At 34.8% G+C, this 19,852-nt stretch overlaps 1 protein-coding gene across 2 annotated transcripts in view; it reads left to right on the top strand.

Annotated features, from left to right (window-relative positions):
* LOC138175901 (reelin-like) overlaps positions 1-13,528 on the top strand; it is a 566,655-nt gene extending 553,127 nt beyond the window's left edge. For both annotated transcript variants that reach the window (XM_069106558.1, XM_069106557.1), the window contains 2 exons: positions 226-324; positions 12,400-13,528. In XM_069106558.1, coding sequence (XP_068962659.1) covers positions 226-324; positions 12,400-12,496 — 196 coding nt within the window. In that variant the 3' untranslated portion in view covers positions 12,497-13,528. The remainder of the gene's footprint in view (positions 1-225; positions 325-12,399) is intronic.
* The last annotated feature ends 6,324 nt before the right edge of the window (positions 13,529-19,852 follow it).

Genomic DNA, 19,852 nt, shown 5'->3' with positions numbered 1-19,852 from the left:
TGAGGTCCTCAGATATCACACCCAATAGTCTTCTTTTCACTATACTACTATATTAGCATGGTCTCTCATGTGGATTCTAAACCTTTGGGAGTATTTATAGAAATTCCTATCACTCCAGCTAATCCAAATCCTGTATTTTTGAGATCATGTTTCCATTTTAGAAATTAAGCCCCAGAAAGTTATTCCTTTCCATATTTAACTTGCTTCATCCTTCTGTTTGCATAGAGAGGCACGAATGAAAGGAGTTTTACTTCGTTGGTGGCAGCCACGCCACAATGGAACAGGTCATGATCAGTGGGCTTTGGACCATGTCGAAGTCGTTCTGTGAGTATCTAAATCATGTCACACCATGTCCATTTCATAGGGCTTTTGAAATTCCTTCAATATGGCATGATCCTTAACTAGAACTGTTCCTGAATAATGCTCTCTGCCAGGTCACTTTGGCATCCTTCAATGACTGCAAAAAGTCTATAGATTATAGTCAATCACTGAAGAAGAAAATAACTAAATAGAACAATAGTCTGTGTGCCTTAGAAATTTCCATAAGGAATATATTCATATTAAAATTTTACAATATTTGTTAAATTGGTTAGGGCAGGAATCTTTAGAAACAGGGAAAAAAATAATGTACCATGATTGTTGTTTGATGAGGTGATTTGCTCTTATGTGAACTGCCTAGCTCTTTATGCAGACTATCACTGATAGAAACATCCAAAAATGTGTATTAGCCACTAATGCCTTAAGCATTTTTTCCCTTTACTGGGAAGAATACAGCTCAGAGAAGCTTTCACTTTATCAGATTCTCATTCTCAAGTCTTTTCCACAGCTTTCAAATTGTGCGTCTTCACGTCATCATTTGTCCCATATAATGGTGATAGGGGTGTCTCATCACTCTCAGTTAGCCCAGTTGACTATGTTCCCTCACAGAGAGATGACTTGCTTTTTCTCTAACAATCTAGTTCCTGTAGAACTGAAATGCTTATGTCTCGACGGGTTCGGACTGATGGCTCCCCGTGGTTGAAAAGGAGAGGCGAATCTTCCCGGTAGATAGGTTCAAATGTTCATTCTGTTTACCAAAAAACAAAAGCACTGAAATCAGTCTTTTTTGCTGATTTCAGTCATTTTGAAAGTGAAATTTAAATGATCAATTGGTAGGAATGCCACCAGATTTGTTTTCTTTCCATCATAGCCATGAATCAAATTATTTAATCTTGAGTTAGCTCTTGACTTAGTTTTCACTGAGGCACCTGCTTGCATGGCATCCATATCAACCCCCAAACCAAAGAGCAAAACAGTCTCCACACCAGTCCCCACTGTGCGCTCTGCTGCTTCTACACAACTTGCTGGGCTCTGCCTCCATAACATAAAGATGAAGTTGAAAAAAATGGAGGGAGGGTCAATGATTTCTAGACTCACCTTGAAGTGAAATAAGAGGCTGACCTACTACTGCTAAGACAGACAGCGATTTTTACTAAGGCATTCCCTCCTGGGTTCTGAAAGGAATATTTGTAAGATAAAGGATTTTAGAGCAACTTTGCTATAATTACTTTTCCCTTTAGGGTGATAAAACATCTCCCTAAGACATCAGTCCACTTTCAAGTCATGTGTGTCTTGCCAAAAAAAAATTTGCATCCACATTGTTTCCTGTCCCTGGAATATCTGATCCAGCTCCTATGGAAACATCAGTTCTTAACAGTCTCAGAAAAAACACTATTTTGGCATTACTCTCCTGAACCCCAACAATCATTAACATAGAAAATGTGTTTTGTGTTCTTTCCCTCCTAACTGCCCAATGAAATTGCAGTTACTTTTTTATTTCTATCATAGGACTGAGAAACCCAAAATCACTATGATTCCTATCCCTTTGGACTTAAAAGAGAGAGGGAAAGGAAATGTACATGTCCAAGGTACAAAGCAATCCAATGACAGGGCTGGAAAGAAAACTTAATGTTCCTCACTCTCAGTCCAGGGTTTTAAATTGTCTCCAGCGTATCAGAAAGAACACAAACAGCAAGTGCTTGTATCACAGCTCTTGGGAATTACGTCATCTGACTTTTTGGACTGAGTCATTCACTAATGGCCAGGAGAGAGTTGGTTTTACATTTCTGGAACTATCAACATACAGTGGATTGTGGGTGACAGTTCAGATAATACAATACTGATTTATTTCACTAGCGCTGCTGTGATCTGGACTTTCAAAGTAACTACATTTTTACCCCCAGATCAGATAGTTCTCAGAACTCAAAGCACTAATCATTTGACAATCCTAGAAATTTTCTATAGGTTCTGTATACACTCAACCTATATTACTGTCTCTGGTTGTCAGGTACACTAAAATGCTCCCCTTACCTCTTTAAAGAAAGATGAGAATTGCTACAAAATGCATTGAATGCAACTTTTTCTCTACACACTAAAATAAAAGAGATCCATCCAGTTTCTTTCTTGGGTAAATAATTCTAAAAGTGTTGTTGATTCTTTTTCAAGGGAAGTTTAATTATATAACATTTAAACGTTATTTTTTTTACCACTAGGTAAATTTCTTCTACTTCTCCCCTTCATTTACCTCTTTGGAGAAAAATAATATAAAGTTAGGTTCAGTAAATTAGTTTTGCTAAAAAAAACACCCTTTATATCACAAAAGCATTTCAGTTCAGTCATACATTCAGCATATCTGGGAATGTATGATTTAAGTTATGAGACTAAACAGTTTAGTATGTAAGGTGTAATTCACAATAACTTATCTTAACTATTCCCCCAATAAACACATCTGCCTAGATTTCCAAATTAATTGTGAGGGCAAAAGCTTAAGTGTGATCAGGGAGAGGTATTTATTTTATTTTCACCTTCAGAGTAAATCATTTGCTTTCTAAAACACACTTTAGACTATACCTTTCCCTTCAAAGGTTTAACTTTTAAGGAAATTACATATTCAGAACCATTTTTTGATGTTTTCCATTCGTCTTATTATTTAACATTTCTATGCCACTATATATTTTCCAAGTATATTTTTAGCATGTCAGCTAATTTGTACTTAATTTGATAGTTTAGTAAGCTAACTTCATTCATTCATACATTTTCTGTGTCTAAAATAAATAGAAAACACAATAATATTAAAAACAACAATTTAACAAAGGAAACCAAAGTGTCTGAGCAGCTCTCATGCTGCCTTCCAAAACTATCACCAATTACTTGTGCAACCTTTGTTTGCTCAGGAATAGAAAAGTAAACCTAGAAAGCCCCATCAATTGAAAGTGTTGTTCTCTGAAACCTGCTTTTTCTAATGTTAGCCTTCCTAATTGGAGACAAGGATGACATCTCAAAAGAGTAACCCCTCCCTAATGGTGCACATAGAAGTGTAGCTATCAACATGTTATTAAAACTAAGAGTCAAAGATGTTTATTGTTGCTTAGGTCTTTTTTTTAAGAATGTGTCTGACTGTATTTTAAATCAAGACTGACCACAAAGTTTTTTGGTTTTACTTTGGGGTTTGGTTTGGGTTTGGTTTGGAGTTTGGTTGTTTTTTTTTTTTTTGGTCTGCCTCTTAAGCAGTAAACTAGTGGTCAAGCATGGTATCTTATGCTGAGTTCAGTCTCAGCCCCTGCCCTCAATATTAGCCACAAGGCAATAGGTGATAACCAATTTTAATTGCAGCATCAAGATCAATGGATAGACATAGGGACTGAAGCTTTGATTTCATTGATGAAGGGCATTCCTAGAAAAGAAAACTCTATGAAAGCAATCTGACACCTCCTCTGCAATATGTACCTAGAGCACTGAGGGGTTAAGTGACTTCGCCAGGGTGACAAAACCAATAGACTCTATCCACTATGCCATGCTTCCTCTCCTTAAATGGCTACATCACCTAGTAACTATTTGGATGAGTCTTATTTTGAGTAGTTCTGTTTGATTTTAAAACACATTTTGTGACAAGGATTTCAGTTTCTTAAATAGGAGCATACATAGTGGCAGGCCTTAAAAGACAGAAATTTAAACATGTTGTGAACATTTAACTCAGCTTCATGTCCAATAGTTGCTTGAAAAAAAAATAACTTGCATTTCTGAAACTTATCAATAAAACTAAACAAAAAGACTCTTCAGAATGAAATTCGTCCCTAATATTCTGCTAAATATAAATACTTAATGTACTGAATTGTCCCCACTCCAGCCTCCTTAGCTCTATTAAGTAACCAAATGTTTCACATTGTAAAATCAGAATGACATGGGATGAAACAGCTATGAAGCAAATGAGGGGAAGGGGAGAATGTCTGGATTTGTTAGCTAGAATAGAATATTTTCTCTCCAGGAAACGTTTGTGAATACATTTTGGGCAGATCCCTCACAAGATCCATGCTGGTGGTGGTTCTTCTTAGGATAAAAGAGAATGTCCTGCCAATCTAAGAGCATTTTTTTTTTGCTGGGGACTCCTGCTTGTATCCTAAGAACTTCCCACACCCAACTATGCATCTCATTTGCACATTTCATTATCCTTTGTCCTAGTCCAAGTCACAACCTGTCATCTGCACAATGAAGTGGCACAATTTTTGCATGTGTATATTGAAAGTAATTTCTTTGCAAAATAGTGAGCCTTTTAAAATGTGTCCAAAAGTTCATTCAGATTTCCTAAGGGGAAAAAAATGTCTTATCAACTATAATCCAAAAAGCATTTATCACATTTTGATAAGTATATTAGTTCTGCCATCACCATCACATCATGCTATTCATTTTCAAGATAATGTCATATTTTTGGCACAAATGATTTGTAAAATAAAGAGCATACTGGACTTGCTGCAAAGTATCTTGGTCCTATTTTTAAATCTGAACTCTATTATCTAGTTTAATGGGATTTCCTGTTGCCCATTGCTTAGTATCTCAAGAAATGAGCATTTTGTAAAATAATGAACAAAACAATTAAAACAAAAAGAACAGTTGTTACATTATCACCTTAACATTTGTACTTTATTCACAACATTTATGCCAAATGTAGTACTGTAGCTACCTGTATTTTGACATATGATTATGAGCAAATATTGCATGTTGTATCATGTAGAAAAGATGATTATGTTCACTGGTTTAAAAAGAATATGAAATAATTTTTTTCCATTTTTTATTTTCAAAAGAGATGAAAAATCCTATATTGCCTCTAAGCCTCATCAGACTTTTATGACTAATCACAGTGCTACATGCATTGAAAGACATTTTTTAACTTGTGTTATATTTCATTATTTGCTGTCATTGGTTTTACACTAGAGTAAGGTAAGTGCTATTACTGAATGTTGAGCAATGTTTAGTAGTGAAGCTTCTTCAATTTCACCTGTTAAGAGGGGTGGGTTTTGGAATAGGAGAATGATTTTACCATTGAAGAAAGTCCATTCAATGAATGAGATTACTGACAATCTTTGAAATATCTGTCCGTGGAAACTAAGAATTGTCAGTCAAGGTCATTAAACTATCCGTAACTTAACACCATACATATACGTACCATACCTTACTGGTTTTGGATAAAGGATGCCCCAAATATAAAACACAACCCTAAAATGAGTTCTTTTATAAAAGAAAAACATTTAGGTACACGCTAAAAACTAATGATTATGTCATAGTCTTTTTGGTTTTTTTGGCTTTTTAAATTTTTTTAAATGCAATCTATATTTAAATCAATACAGCATATACAATGCATGGTCAATCATCTTTTGCCCCATACAGATCTTCAGATCTTAATTAACTGCGTTGAAGGAAAAATGAAGATGAAAAAATTACATTTCAAATTGTTCTAAGCGTGTTTAAAAGTAAACTCTTTAGGGGGATGAGAGGGGAAGGTAATATTGCATTACAGACACAAAGCCTTTTGTCTATCCATCCTACTTTTGGGTCAAGTTGATCATTCTTAGTATATACCTAAAAAACAGTGATTTTTATATTTTAAAGTTGAAAACTGAAGGTATGTATGAATTTTTTGTAAGGAATAGAGAAGAAAGCATAGAATTCACAATTGCTTCTATTGCTTTGACCACAGAAAAATGCAGTAACATTTCATTGGTGAGTATGAATGGTAGCCCAAATGATATTAAAGTCCACATGGTTCGTTTAGCCTTACATTCACCAATACAAACCACCATGCTACCTGACAATTAAGTGGCTTATCTTTGCATCCGATGCAATGTTTTGTTTTTATACTATGGACACAGCATTTACTTTGACTGTGAAGAAGTTAATGACTTAATTTAAAAATCTCAATACCTATAAAGTTGATGTTACTTTCCCAATCTGCATCATCCTTCATTTTATTAGAAATTGAACCCCCCAGAAACCACCTGATTTTTTAAAATTGAAGACTAAAACCGGAAGGGATCAGTAGTCATACTGACTAAGGATTTTTCCTTATCTGTTTCTGCTGTACTAGAATGGTGGTGTTTTATAATTCAACATGCTATCCAAATTCCCAACTCCTACTGAAAGAATAGAAAATACAGTAATTACTTCTAAGGAACCACCGTAGTTCATTCTGTCTTCTTTCAACGAAAGATAATTGGAAGGGTTTTGGTTGTTTGTTTTTTTCTGGCCACTGCCATAATCGACTAGATGATGTTGTCTTATAAATGCGACCTGTGGACGAGTATTACATACTTCAGAGCTGCTACATGGCTCAGTGGATAGAGCACTGGGTCTGGAGTCAGAAAGACTCATCTTCCTGAGTTCAAATCCATCCTTAGACATTTACTATCTATGTAACCCTGGGCAAGTCACTTAACTGTTTGCCTCAGTTCCTCATCTATAAAGTGATCTGGAGGAAAAAATGGCAAAACACTCCAGTATCTTTGCCAAGAAAACCCTAAGTGAACTGAAAAATGACTAATAATTTACATACATCCTCTGAATTTATAATGAAATCTGGTTATCATTATAATCTCAGTGAAAGATTGAACCCTTATAGTTTCCTTCAGCTCTAGTCCTGTTTCCATTATTAGATCCTCTCATTATTCAGCAGAAAGACAAGCCCATGGATCTGTTTCAAAGAGACGTTAAACAGGGCACAAAAGCATTATAGATCACTCACTGCTCTCAAAGAAACCCATCATCTTTAAGCTTATTAAAATTCTCCTAAATACCTGGGTAGGAAGTTAGGTACTTGAAAGCTGCAGCAAGTTTTTCAGTGACAATAGCTTTACTAAGTAGTTTTCTAGAAAACTGAAAAAATTTTAATGCAACTTCCCAAATGTTTGACTTACAACCTGAGTGCACATGGATATTATTAGAAAACCCTAGTGCATTGGAATTATATGTAATTTACTCCAGAGATTGTTCATATTGCCACATGACAAATTAGAAGCTATATCAAAATACAGATTGGGTCAGTATTTTGACCACTAGAAAAAATGACTAAGCAAACATCATACAGCATTGTAGGAATTTCATTAATGTCCATTTCTTAATTTATATTTTCACGCAAAGATCAGTTAACAAACTTATTAAGCCCCTGAGAGATATCAGGCAGTGGTGATAAATGAACACAGTCCCTTTAATGGGTATATATTTTATTGGAGAGGCAACTTACACACATACACATATTTGCAGTATCATTATAAGATGATTTTTGAAAGAGAAGGTAGGACAGGAAAAGCCCCAAGTAGGTGTTATGTGAGTTGTCTTGAAGAAGATGGGAAGTTTTGGGGTCAGCAGTATAAAGGCACAGAAATAATTTACCATGTATAGGCAACCAGGAAGAAAATGACTTTGGCTGGGCCATAGGGAACATAAAGGGGAGTGATAAGATTGGAAAGGAACCAGGATGTGAAGAGTTTATATTTGGCTTTAGAGATAATAGGTATTCCCAGGAGTTATTGAGAAAGGGGAGTAACATGGCAAAACTTACACTGTAATAAAATCAATATGGCAACTGTGTGAAGGATGGATTGGAATGAGGAAGAGATGTGAGGCAGAGAACTCAAGAAAGAAGCAAGTACGATGATCCAGGGGTGGGTAACTTGTGGCCTTGAGGCCACAAATTTGTTCTGTGAGGTCTGGATTCAGTCAAAGGGCTGCACTGGAGGACCTAGAGCACCACATGTAGGCCACAGCTCCCCCCCTGGTTCTAGGCAAGAGGTGGTGAGGACCTGAACTAAGGCAGTGGCCAAGAGTAAAGAAAGATATAAAGGGAAAAGGTTGAGATACAAATGATGTGTCATGGTTACATAAATTCATTCATTGAAGTATGCTTAAAACATCAACATTAGAACAAGAAATATAAGCTTCTGACATTAGGCTAATGGTCCTAATATAAGGTACCATGTCTTGTCTCCTCAAATAAATAAATGCTGAAAAAGTAGGGAATTTGAAGTAATACTATAATAATTTCATAGTCACTTAGGAAAATTGCTTTAGCATCAATCAATAACATATTAAAGAAAATAGAAAACATAACTTTTTTTCAATTGAAAAACAATCACACGAACTTTGGGATTTATACATGTTAATTTGTCTGAGTTCTAAATTTACAACTTTTTTTCTGCTTCAAGACATTTGAAGGACTTCAATTACATTTTTCATTGTTGTTCAGTCGTATTTTTTTTATCTTGTCTGACTCTTCATGACCCCATTTGGGGTTTTCTTGGCAAAGGTATTGGAGTGGTTTGCCATTTCCTCCTCCAGCTCATTTTACAGATGAGGAAATTGAGGCAAACAGGGTTAAGTGACTTGCTCAGGATCACACAGCTAGTCTAAGGCCAGATTGAACTGAGAAAGATTAATCTTCCTGACTTCAGGCTTGGCACTCTGACCACTCAGCCACCTTCACAGCTCTGTAGTTACATTTTACTTAACAAATATTTAAATATAGTAATTATAATTCTTTTAGCTTTATGGTAGTAAAGAATAATTGTTCTCAATAGGAAACCAATCAACAAGCATTTATTAAGAACCCACATTATGCCAAACACTATGGGGAGAAACAAAAAGATAAATCAGTCATGGATATAAATAATTATACAAGGAATAACATAAGAATAGTGTGGACAATAAATACTATAGTGTAAGGGTTCAGAGAAGGAATAAATCATTTCTGGTTGTGTTGATTAGGAAAGGAAAGGTTGGCTTTGAACTGGGTATTGGAGGATGGATAAATTTTCCATGAACAAGGTTTTTTTGTTTTTTTTTAAGATGGGCTCTCCAAGAGAAGGAAATAATATGAGCAAAAGTTCAGAAAGTGGACAAGGGGCAGAACAAAATGGTTTTGCTTAGATCAAAGGGTAGTATAGAATAGTGGGAATGATCAGTTGGTAGTGACGTTATGGGTCACTGCATAGCTAAGGAATCTAGAAATTTTCTGTAGGTCGAGGATATACACTCAGTTTTTGAGTTAGAGAAGGAGGTAATGAAAGCAGCATTTCAGGAAGAATAGTTCAGCAAGATGGAGGGAGAAATACTGGAGGCACACAAGAGACCTATAGCATAGGATGCTGAAAAAAGAAATGGAAAAGAAGGAATATGAACTAGATGGTTTGAAAATAGAAAAAATTTTCTTATAGAACAAGCCAGATATTTGGCCACTTTGCTTTTTATTAAAAATAAAGTCTACTTCATATAAGCAATCAAAGCCATCAAAAAAGTAGAAAATTGGGGTGGCCAGGTAGCACAGTGAGTAAGAGACCAGCCCCAGAGTTGGGATGACCTGGGATCGAATCCTGCCTCTGATACTTAGCACCACACCCAGAAATAACTGGCTGTGTAACCTTGAGCAAGTTACTTAACCCCAATTGCTTTAAAAGAGAGAGAGAGAGAGAAAAAAGTAGAAAATTAATTTTCTTAATGCTAAATATCTCTCAGTTATCAATCATAACTGATCACTGACAAGTTTATATAATACAATTATCTCAGATGGAAAGAGTGGACTTGGGGGAAAAAAGATGTTTTTGATTAGTCAATTCTGTCATTTTACCAGTATACAAAGATCTAGGTGAAGAACTTCCTTTACCATTGTAAATCAATATTCCCATGGAGCTTTGCATAATGCCTCTCACAGAGAAGGCACTCAATAAATATTTTTAACTGGCTGATTTCCTATCAAGGACCATTATTCAATAGGACTACTATACTATAAGGCTAAAAATTCTTAAGAGAGTGGCTGGGAAGACTAAGAGCTTAAGTAACTTTCCTGACATTACACAGTCTAGTTTAAAATTAGACTGAGAAATTCAAAATTTTAGACAAAATCTGATTCTTGTGTTTTTCTACCAATAGCTTCTAGACAAAATTGGGCACACCATCTTCTAATTGCCAGCTGTAACAGCATGTGAAAATCAGAAGACTTTACCAGAAGTAGTTTGGATTTTTTATATATGTATATACATATAAATATATCATACATAAATATACATATATACCAAGGGTTTAAAAAAACTAAGAAATAATTAGTGTTTAAATATTTCATGAAAATATTAGTTTTACATCTGTGCTTTATTATAAACAGGAAAAAGATGCTTGTCAAGTAGATCATAGTGCTTTTAATTAAAATTTGATTTTAAAATTCATGTAAAAATGTAACTAAGATTTTTATTCTCTTCTAAAATCCCAACTTCCTATTTTGCCTCTAAATTTTTCTCTTTTTTAAAAGGTGTATCTTATTATATTTTACCTTTTTTCTATTAAGATAAAAAAGTTTAGCATGAACAGATGCCTTGCCACTACTATAGTCACTAACTACCAAAGAGCTATGTCATTCAGTCAAAAATAAATCTCTTACCTTTCATCTCCTATACACATTAATGATGAACACATCTGTGGTATCGGATTATAAATTTGGAGTTGGAAGGGATCTTAGAGGCTACCAAGTCCAACTCTCATTTTACAGATCAAGAGACTGAGGCACAGAGAAGTAAAATGAATTGTCCATCATCACACAGTAAGTGTCTGAGGCAGGATTTTAATTCATTCACATCTTCCTGATTCAAAGTCCAGCACTTGTCTTCACCTATCACAGTTACATCTATACACTTGGCGCTTTCTATGGCACCATATGCTACAAATGGCCTCAGGACCATGAAAATCTTCAACAAAATCAGTGACTTTTTAGAAGGCAGATACTTTTTGCAGCTACTAAGGAGTTAGTAGCTATTGCCTAACAAACTTATTGTGTACTTAAGAGTTGTGTTTCCTTCCAGTGGTCTTATAAAAAATATTTCATTGAAAGTACCTTAGAGTACATATGCAATGTAAGGGAGAGAATGAGTAAGTCATAGTAGCTTTTCATGTCATCTTACCTGTACATAGTAGGTACTTAATAACTGTGTATTAATTTTTTATCAATATGCCCTGAGATCCATTTGCAGTTTGTTTCTGCTTCTTGAAAAGAATTTGCTCTCTGTAATGACATTTTTCTAGTATCTCCTTAGCCTCCTCTTCTGTATCCTATTCTGATTATGCATCTATTCATTTCTAATGTTAATCTTTGCAGTACTGTACCAGTATTATAAGGAAAACCACAATAGTTAGTGGGGACTTCCACACTAAAGACTGATGAAGAGAGAGAGACAGAGAGAGAGAGAGAGAGAGAGAGAGAGAGAGAGAGAGACAGAGACAGAGACAGAGACAGAGACAGAGACAGAGACAGAGACAGACAGAGACAGAGAGAGAGACAGAGAGACAGAGAGACAGAGACAGAGAGAGAGAGATCACAACTGCCTATTGTTTAAGGAGGGCAGCATCACAGCGCAGTCCAGCATTCTGAAAATGGGCATGAGTATACAAAACAGAGGGAGGCTAAGACAATTCAACCCACAGCAGCTACCCAAAAAAACAAAAAAAAAAGGAACAAAAATAAGAGTTTTGTAAAGTAAGAAAAACTGAAGGAGTCAAATTGGGGCATAGAATAAGTTTCTTTCCAATCTTAAAATAATTTAATCAAGTGAATATTAATAGTAATGATTCAAGTGTAGAAAGCATAATAGCAGAATAGATTCAATTCATTTGTGCTAGAGAATATACTTTTGCCAACTTGGATAACTTGGTTATAACAGATTACAAGCGATAAGAATTTCTGTTAGACTCAAGAACCACAAATATCTTCAGTTAATCCTTCCCTGAAAAGGAATGTCCCAGTTATCCAACTGCCCTAGGAAATTTCAAAATAAATCAACAAGTCAATTCCACAAACATTATTAAGCACCTACTGTGTGCCAGGTACTGCACTAACAACTATGTGCTAACAAAATATATGCTGGATAGACTGGAAGCAATATCAAAATGATGATCTGAGCATTAAGGGAGATAAGGAATCATTATAAATGGTGGGATTTTAGCTGAGACTTAAGGACAGGAAGTAATCACAAGGTAATAACTTAGGACCCGAAACAGATTTTGCTTTAAATGATATTTACATTTCTTTCTCCCCACCCCATTTCCTTTTAACAGCACTCGCAAACAAAATTACATGATGAATTTTTCACGACAACATGGGCTCAGGCATTTCTACAACAGAAGACGAAGGTCACTTAGACGATACCCATGAAGAAACAAATTGTTTTATTTTTCCTCCCAACATGTGATGTGTTGCTTTCCAATCTTCTAAATCTAGCACTGCATCTGGTATCAGGACTTTTCTGCGAAAGGCTTGATGAATAACTGAAAGCTTTTCTCCAGACAGAGTATACACCACTTTTTCACACTGTGAACTAATGAGAAGTGACTTATTTTCTCATAGCTAAATGTTTTAATGTTGATGTGTCTGTGAAAATTGTGATCTGTTGTAATATCAGTTACAGTGGCAGTATTGGAAGTAAGCAACTAACTGTTTAACAGGAAAAAAAAACTTTAAGCACAAAAACTTAAGAGATTTTATGTTTTAAAATGACATTTAATACAGTATTTAACATTCTTGGTCACATAGCTATTTAAGTGGACTGTATTTCAGCTATGTATCATGTTTTATATGATTAAGTTATCATTGTTTGTCCTTTATGTACTCTCTTCTACAACATAACACATTGGCACTGTATTGACTTGTTATGTTGTTGTAATATTTTGCTGCTGATTTTTTGGGGCTACTTACACTCTGATATCATGCAGGAAATAAAAATGTGTGATTGAGAAGACACTTGTAAAGACATTGCTATCTCCTTTAATATTACTCTTCAATATGTCTGTGGGTTAGCGTTGTTTTGTGGATAAGAATGACAATTTTTTTTCTACTAAAGGACTGTGGATAAAGCACAACCCCTCTCACCCCACTCCCCCCCAAAATTCCCCATTTCCTTATCTAAAGATTAATACCATTTTCTGTGGCTGATTTACTAACAGTAACTGCCATTTTGTGTTTGTGGTGACAGAGTGATTTGTAAAACAGTGGACGTTTTCATTGTGTTCTCTTTGTGACTTGTTTCTCTTGCGGGTCATATTTGTATCTTCTGATAAAGTTGTACCTACACCAGCAACAGTATGATGGTTGTATAGCCCTGAATTGTCTATCATCATAAATGCAATTTCACTCTAGGGTGAAATAAACTAAAGTTCCATGCTTCAATAAAGATTATGTCAAAAAAAATTCCACTTGTCCATTGTCAGGTTTTTTTTTATTATTATCAAAAAGATTTGGTGTATTTGGTCAAGTTTGTAAAGACAAATGGGAAAGATGTCTAGTTTTTGCTTATCCCTATTAATGATAATTATAATGAAACTATATGGAGGTGGGCATCACTTGAACCTTACTCTCATCAGAACTGGCTCAAAGAGGGAATAATATGCATATTAAACAGGGTATAAAAATATCTTACAGGGAAGGGGACAGGAGTGGGACAAGAAAGGGGGAAAGGTACTGATAGAAGGGAAGACATTTTGGGGAAGGCAGTGGTCAGAAGCAAAACATTAGGGAGGAAGGACAGGATGAAAGGAGAGACAAGATAAAAAGTGTTAACAGTTAATCATAACTATGAATGTAAATGGGATGAATTCACCCATAAAACAGAAATGGACTGGATTTAAAAGCAGAATCCAGTGATATATGGTTTACAAGAACACATTTGAAACAGAGACACACAGAGCAAAGGTAAAAAGCTGGAAGAGAATCCATTATACTTTAGCTGAAGTTTAAAAAAAAGCAAGGGTAGCAATCATGATCTCAGATAAAGCAAAAGCTAAAATAGATCTAATTAAGAGAGAGAAGGAAGGAAACTACATCCTGCTAAAAGATTCCAAAGACAATGAAGTAATGTCAGTATTAAACATATACATGCCACATTTTTTAAGGGATAAATTTAATGAGCTATAGGAAGAAATACAGAGTAAAACTACTAGTGAAGGATCTCAATTTTCCCCTCTATGAACTAGATAAATCTAATAAAAAAATAAACAAGAAAGAAGTTCAGGAAGTAAATAGAATTTTAGAAAAGTTAGATATGATAGCCCTCTGGAGAAAAATTAATGGGGATAGAACCTTTTTCTCAGCAGTACAGACAAAAACTGACCATGTATTAGGGCATAAAAACCTCATAATAAAATGCAGACAGGCAGAAATAGAAATGCATGCTTTTCAGATCATGATTCAATAAAAATTACATTCAATAATGAACCATGGAAAGATAGATTAAAAATTAAGTGAAAATTAAATAATCTCATCTCAAAGAATGAGTAGGTCAAAGAACAAATCATAGAAACAATAATTTCTTTAAAAAGAATAACACCAAGACAACATACCAAAATTTATGAGATGCAGCCAAATCAATATTTAAGGGAGCATTTATATTTTTCAATGCTTAGACCAATAAAATAAAGAAAAAGCAGGTCAATAAATTGTGCATGCAACTAAAAAAACTAGAAAAAGGACAAATTTAAAATCCCCAATTAAACACCAAATTGGAAATCTTGAAAATCAGAGGAAAGATTAATAAAATTCAAAGTAAAACACTGAACTAATAAATAAAATTGGAAGCTGGTTTTATGGGGGGAAAACAATAAAATAGATAAACCAGAGATTAATTTGATTTATAAAAGAAAAATGAAAACCAAATTATCAGAATCAAAAATTAAAAGGGTAAATTCACCCCCAATGAAAAGGAAATAAAAGTAATAATTGGGAACTATTTTGCCCAATTCTATGCCAATAAATCTGACAATCTAAGTGAAATGGGTGAACGTTTAAAAAATATAAATTGCCTAGATTAACAGATAAGGAAATAGAATACTTCAATAATCCCAGTTTAGAAAAAAAGAAATTGAACAAGTCATCAGTGAAGTACCTAAGAAAAAAATTTCCCCGGGGCCATATGGATTCACAAGTGAATTCTACCAAACATTTAAAGAACAATTAATTCCAATACTATATAAACTATTTGAAGAACTAGGCAAAGGAGTCCTACCAAATTCCTTTTAGCACATGAATATGATGCTGATCCCTAACCAGGAAGAGCCAAAACAGAGAAAGAAAACTATAGACCAATTCCCTAATGAATATTGATGCAAAAAATTAAAGTACTAGCAAGGAGATTAGAGCACTATATCACAAGGATCATGCACTAATACCAGGTGAGAATTATACCAGGAATACAGAACTGGTTCAATATTAGGAAAACCATCATCAGAATTGACCATATCAGTAACTAAACCAACAGAAATTATTATCTCAATAAATGCAGAGAAAGCTTTTGACAAAATACAACACCCATTCTTATTAAAAACACTAGAAAACATAATCATGAATGGAGCTTTCCTTAAAATGATAAATTGTATCTATCTAAAACCATCAGCCAATATATCTATAATGGGAATAATCTAAAAGCCTTCACAATAAGATCTGGGATGACGTAGGGATGCCTATCATCATCACTATTATTCAATATTGTACTAGAAATGTTCACTATAGCAATAAAAGAAAAAGAAATTGAAGGAACTAGAATAGGCAATGAGGAAACAAAACTATCACTCTACTGATAATAGTATACTTAAAGAAACAAGCAGCTAGGTGGTACGGTGGATAGAACACTAGCCCTGAAGTCAGGAAAACCTGAGTTAAAATCTGGCCTCAGTCACTTTCTAGCTGTGTGACTCTGGGCAAGTCACTTAACCCTAATTGCCTCTTAAAAGAGAGAGATCCTAGCAAATCAACTAAAAAAGTAGTTGAAATAATAATTAACAAACTTGTTATATAAAATAAAACCCTGGGGCAACTAGGTGGCACAGTGAATACAGCACTGGCCCTGGAGTCAGGAGGACCTGAGTTCAAATCCAGCATTTGACATTTAACACTTACTAGCTGTGTAACTTTGGGCATGTCACTTAACCCCAATTGCCCTGCTGTCCTCCCTCCAAAAAGCAAATAAAGTAAAACCCACACAAATAATATAAAATAGTTTTAAAATATCTATAAAATAATAAAACCCACATGAATAATCAGCATTACTATACACAACCAACAAAATCCAGCAGCAAGAGATAGAAACATAAATTCCAATTAAAATAATTGCAGACAAGGGAACCTAAAACTCAATGTTAAAAAATATCTTTAGATATAATTGGGGGAAATTAAATTATTCAAAACCCCCCCCAAAAAACAATGAAACTATACCTCTTATTTACACATGCAATATTTTCTCTCAACCTATTTTTTTATGGTGTAGATTACTCAGTGGCCAATTAGCTAAATTGTCTAGGAATTTGTTTATATTCTCAGGCATGATAATGACCAAGCTTCAGGGAATATGGTTGATAACTACCTTGGCACTGTGCGGGTATGTCACTCAATTTTTTTAAATTTTATTCCTTGATTTGCCATTAGCAAAAACTCTCTGAAGTTTCCAATTGAAACTGATTTTTCTGGAGCATTTGAAGTCAGTAAAATGTGGCAAAACTCAACTACAAGAGACAATCACTTTTTCTCTTGTATTGGCCATGAAATCTCAAATTACTTGATTAAGGACGCTCCCTGTGTCCCCTTTTTTAGTACTAAAATGCTATAGAAGGAAATATCATTCCAAAGGATTATGTCCAGCCAGTCCCACTAGGTAGAGAAGAATGACAAGAGTGAAGTGGCACAGAGAAATGACAATGGCAAATATACATTTATACAAAAACTAAGCTACTCTTTTCTTTTTTTTTTATGTAGACTTAGATCCTTAGACCACTCCATAGATTCTACTCAAATCTCCCAAGATACTCAGCACCACACCCAGAAATAACTGGCCGTGTAACCTTGAGCAAGTTACTTAACCCCGATTGCTTAAAAAAAAAAAAAAAGAAAGAAAGAAATATAACAAGGGGCGGCTAGGTGGCGCACTGAATAGAGCACCAGCCCTGGAGTCAGGAGGACCTGAGTTCAAATTCAGCCTCAGACACTTGACACACTTACTAGCTCTGTGACTTTGGGAAAGTCACTTAACCCCAATTGCCCTCCAAAAAGAAAAATATATATATATGCAAGAAATCAACCAAATGGATGATAAGGAATTATAATTTCTAAAAATCTTTCTAGCAAAGTCAAGTAACTTAAATTTTCTGAGCTGCTCAGTTTTCTTTTACATAAAATAAAATATTAGATGACAGTTGAGGGTTCTTTCAACTCTAAAATGGCATGATTTCATAAATTTTAACAATGACCCCTTTCCAGAGTACCTACAAATTATTTCTCATGTATAACATATAGGGACAAGCTCAATTTAATTTCCTGGCCAAGAAAAATTCACTAGTTATCAAAAGCATTTCAGAGGTCATTAAAGGTTGGAGTTTTTTTTTTCATTTGGGGTCTTATTACAAATGAATTTTTAGGGTCTAGTTTTTTTAAATGTTCCAATAATAATGAAAATTAACACTAAAAAGTTTTTTTTTCTCTCCTGCCATTCAAATAAGCAGTTCTAACCGAACAGCACCATGTAGCAAACTGACAATAAGTTCAGTCACACCTATTCTTTATTCAAAGTTATTATGACTATATAGAAAAGTATTTACATACACCATCTCATTTGCCTTACGTTATGCTCATTTTACAGATGAGGCTCAGAGGAGTTAAGTGATTTGCTCTTGGTTGCACAAAAAGTAAGTGTCCAGACAACTTATGATTTCAAGTCTTGCATTTTTCTTTTTTTAATATTTTTAAATTAAATTTTATGTTTATTTTTAGTTTACATCATTCATTTCCACAAGATTTTGAGTTACAAATTTTCTCCCCATCTTTCCCCTACCCACCAGCCCTAAACAGTGATCCTACTGTATATCCCACTGTATCCCTCCCCCAATCTGCTCTCTCCTATATCCTCCCCCACACCCCCTCAGACTTTCTAGTAGGGCAAGATGGATCTCCATACTCCAGGGCCTATATATCTTATCTCCCAGTTGCATGTAAAAAAAATAATATTTTTTAAACATTTGATTTTAAAACTTTGAATTCCAGATTCTTTCCCTTCCTCCCTTGTCACCCACCCTTACCAGGAAGATAAGCAATTCAATATAGGTTGTACATGTGTAGCTATGCAAAACATTTCCATAGTGGATATATTGTGAAAGAATGACTATATTTCCCTCCAAGCCCCAGTTATTCTATTCTCTACTTTGACCCTGTCCCTTTTCAAAAGTGTGTGCTTCTAATTTCCCCCCCCCCAAAGCTGCCCTCCCTTCCATCATCCCCCCTCTCATCCACTTCCCCCCTGTACTCTCCTGTAGGGAAAGATACCCTATTTAGTGTATATGTCATTCCCTCCCTAAGCCAAATTCAATGAAGAGTAAGGTTGACTCATTCCCTTTTGCCTTCCTGTTCTTCCCCTCCATTGTAACAGTTTTCCCTTGCCTCTTTTCTGAGATAATTTACCCCATTCTCTCTCACTATCTCCTCTCATTATATTCCTCTCTCACCTCTCAATTTCACCTTTTAAGTATCATCCCTTCCTATTCAATTCATCCTGTGCCCTCTGCCTATGTATACCTGTACACATATATACATACACTCACATATGTATTCATATGCCCATATACTATACAGACATATATGTATGTATACACACACACATATATATATATATATATACACACACACATTTATATTCCCTTCAACTATTCAACTATTGTGAAAAGTTTCGTAAGTTACAATCATCATATTTCCATGTAGGAATGTAATAAACAGTTCAACTTTGATAAATTCCTTATGCTTTCTTTTCCCTGTTTACCTTCTCATGCTTCTCTTGCTTCTTGTATCTAAATGTCAAATTTTCTATTCAACTCTGGTTTTTTCATCAAGAATGCTTGAAAGTTCTGTGACCATATTTTCCCCTGAAACAAGATACTCAGTTTTGCTGAATAGGTGATTCTTGGTTTTAATCCCCAGCTCCTTTGACCTCTGGAATATCATATTCCAAACCCTTTGATCCCTCAATGTAGAAGCAGCCAGATTCTGTGTTATCCTGATTGTGTTTCCACAATATTGAAATTGTTTCTTATTGGATGCTTGTAATATTTTCTCCTTGATCTGGGAATTCTGAAAACTGGCTATAATATTTCTAGTAGTTTTCTTTTTAGGATCTTTTTCGGGAGGTGATTGGTGGATTCTTTCAACCTCTATTTTGCTGATTCTAAAGCATCAGGACAATTTTCCTTGAGAATTTCTTGAAGGATGATTTCTAGGTTCTTTTTTTGATCATGGCTTTCAGGTAGTCCAATAATTTTTAAATGATCTCTCCGGGATCTATTTTCCAGGTCAGTGATTTTTCCAATGAGATATTTTGCATTGCCTTCTATTTTTTCATTTGTTTGGATCTGTTTAATAGTATCTTGATTTCTCATAAAGTCACTAGCTTTCATTTGCTCCAATCTAATTCTGAAGGAATGATTCTCTTCAGTGAGCTTTTGAGATTCTTTTTCCATCTGGCAAATTCAGCTTTTTAAGGCATTC

This window comes from Petaurus breviceps, unplaced genomic scaffold, assembly GCF_028583685.1.
Source record: "Petaurus breviceps papuanus isolate PSGF00001 unplaced genomic scaffold, PetGlider_PUasm1.0 79, whole genome shotgun sequence".
NCBI lineage: Eukaryota > Metazoa > Chordata > Mammalia > Diprotodontia > Petauridae > Petaurus > Petaurus breviceps.
The sequence above is the reverse complement of the archived record's forward strand: the minus strand, read 5'-3'. Positions and strand labels throughout refer to the sequence as shown.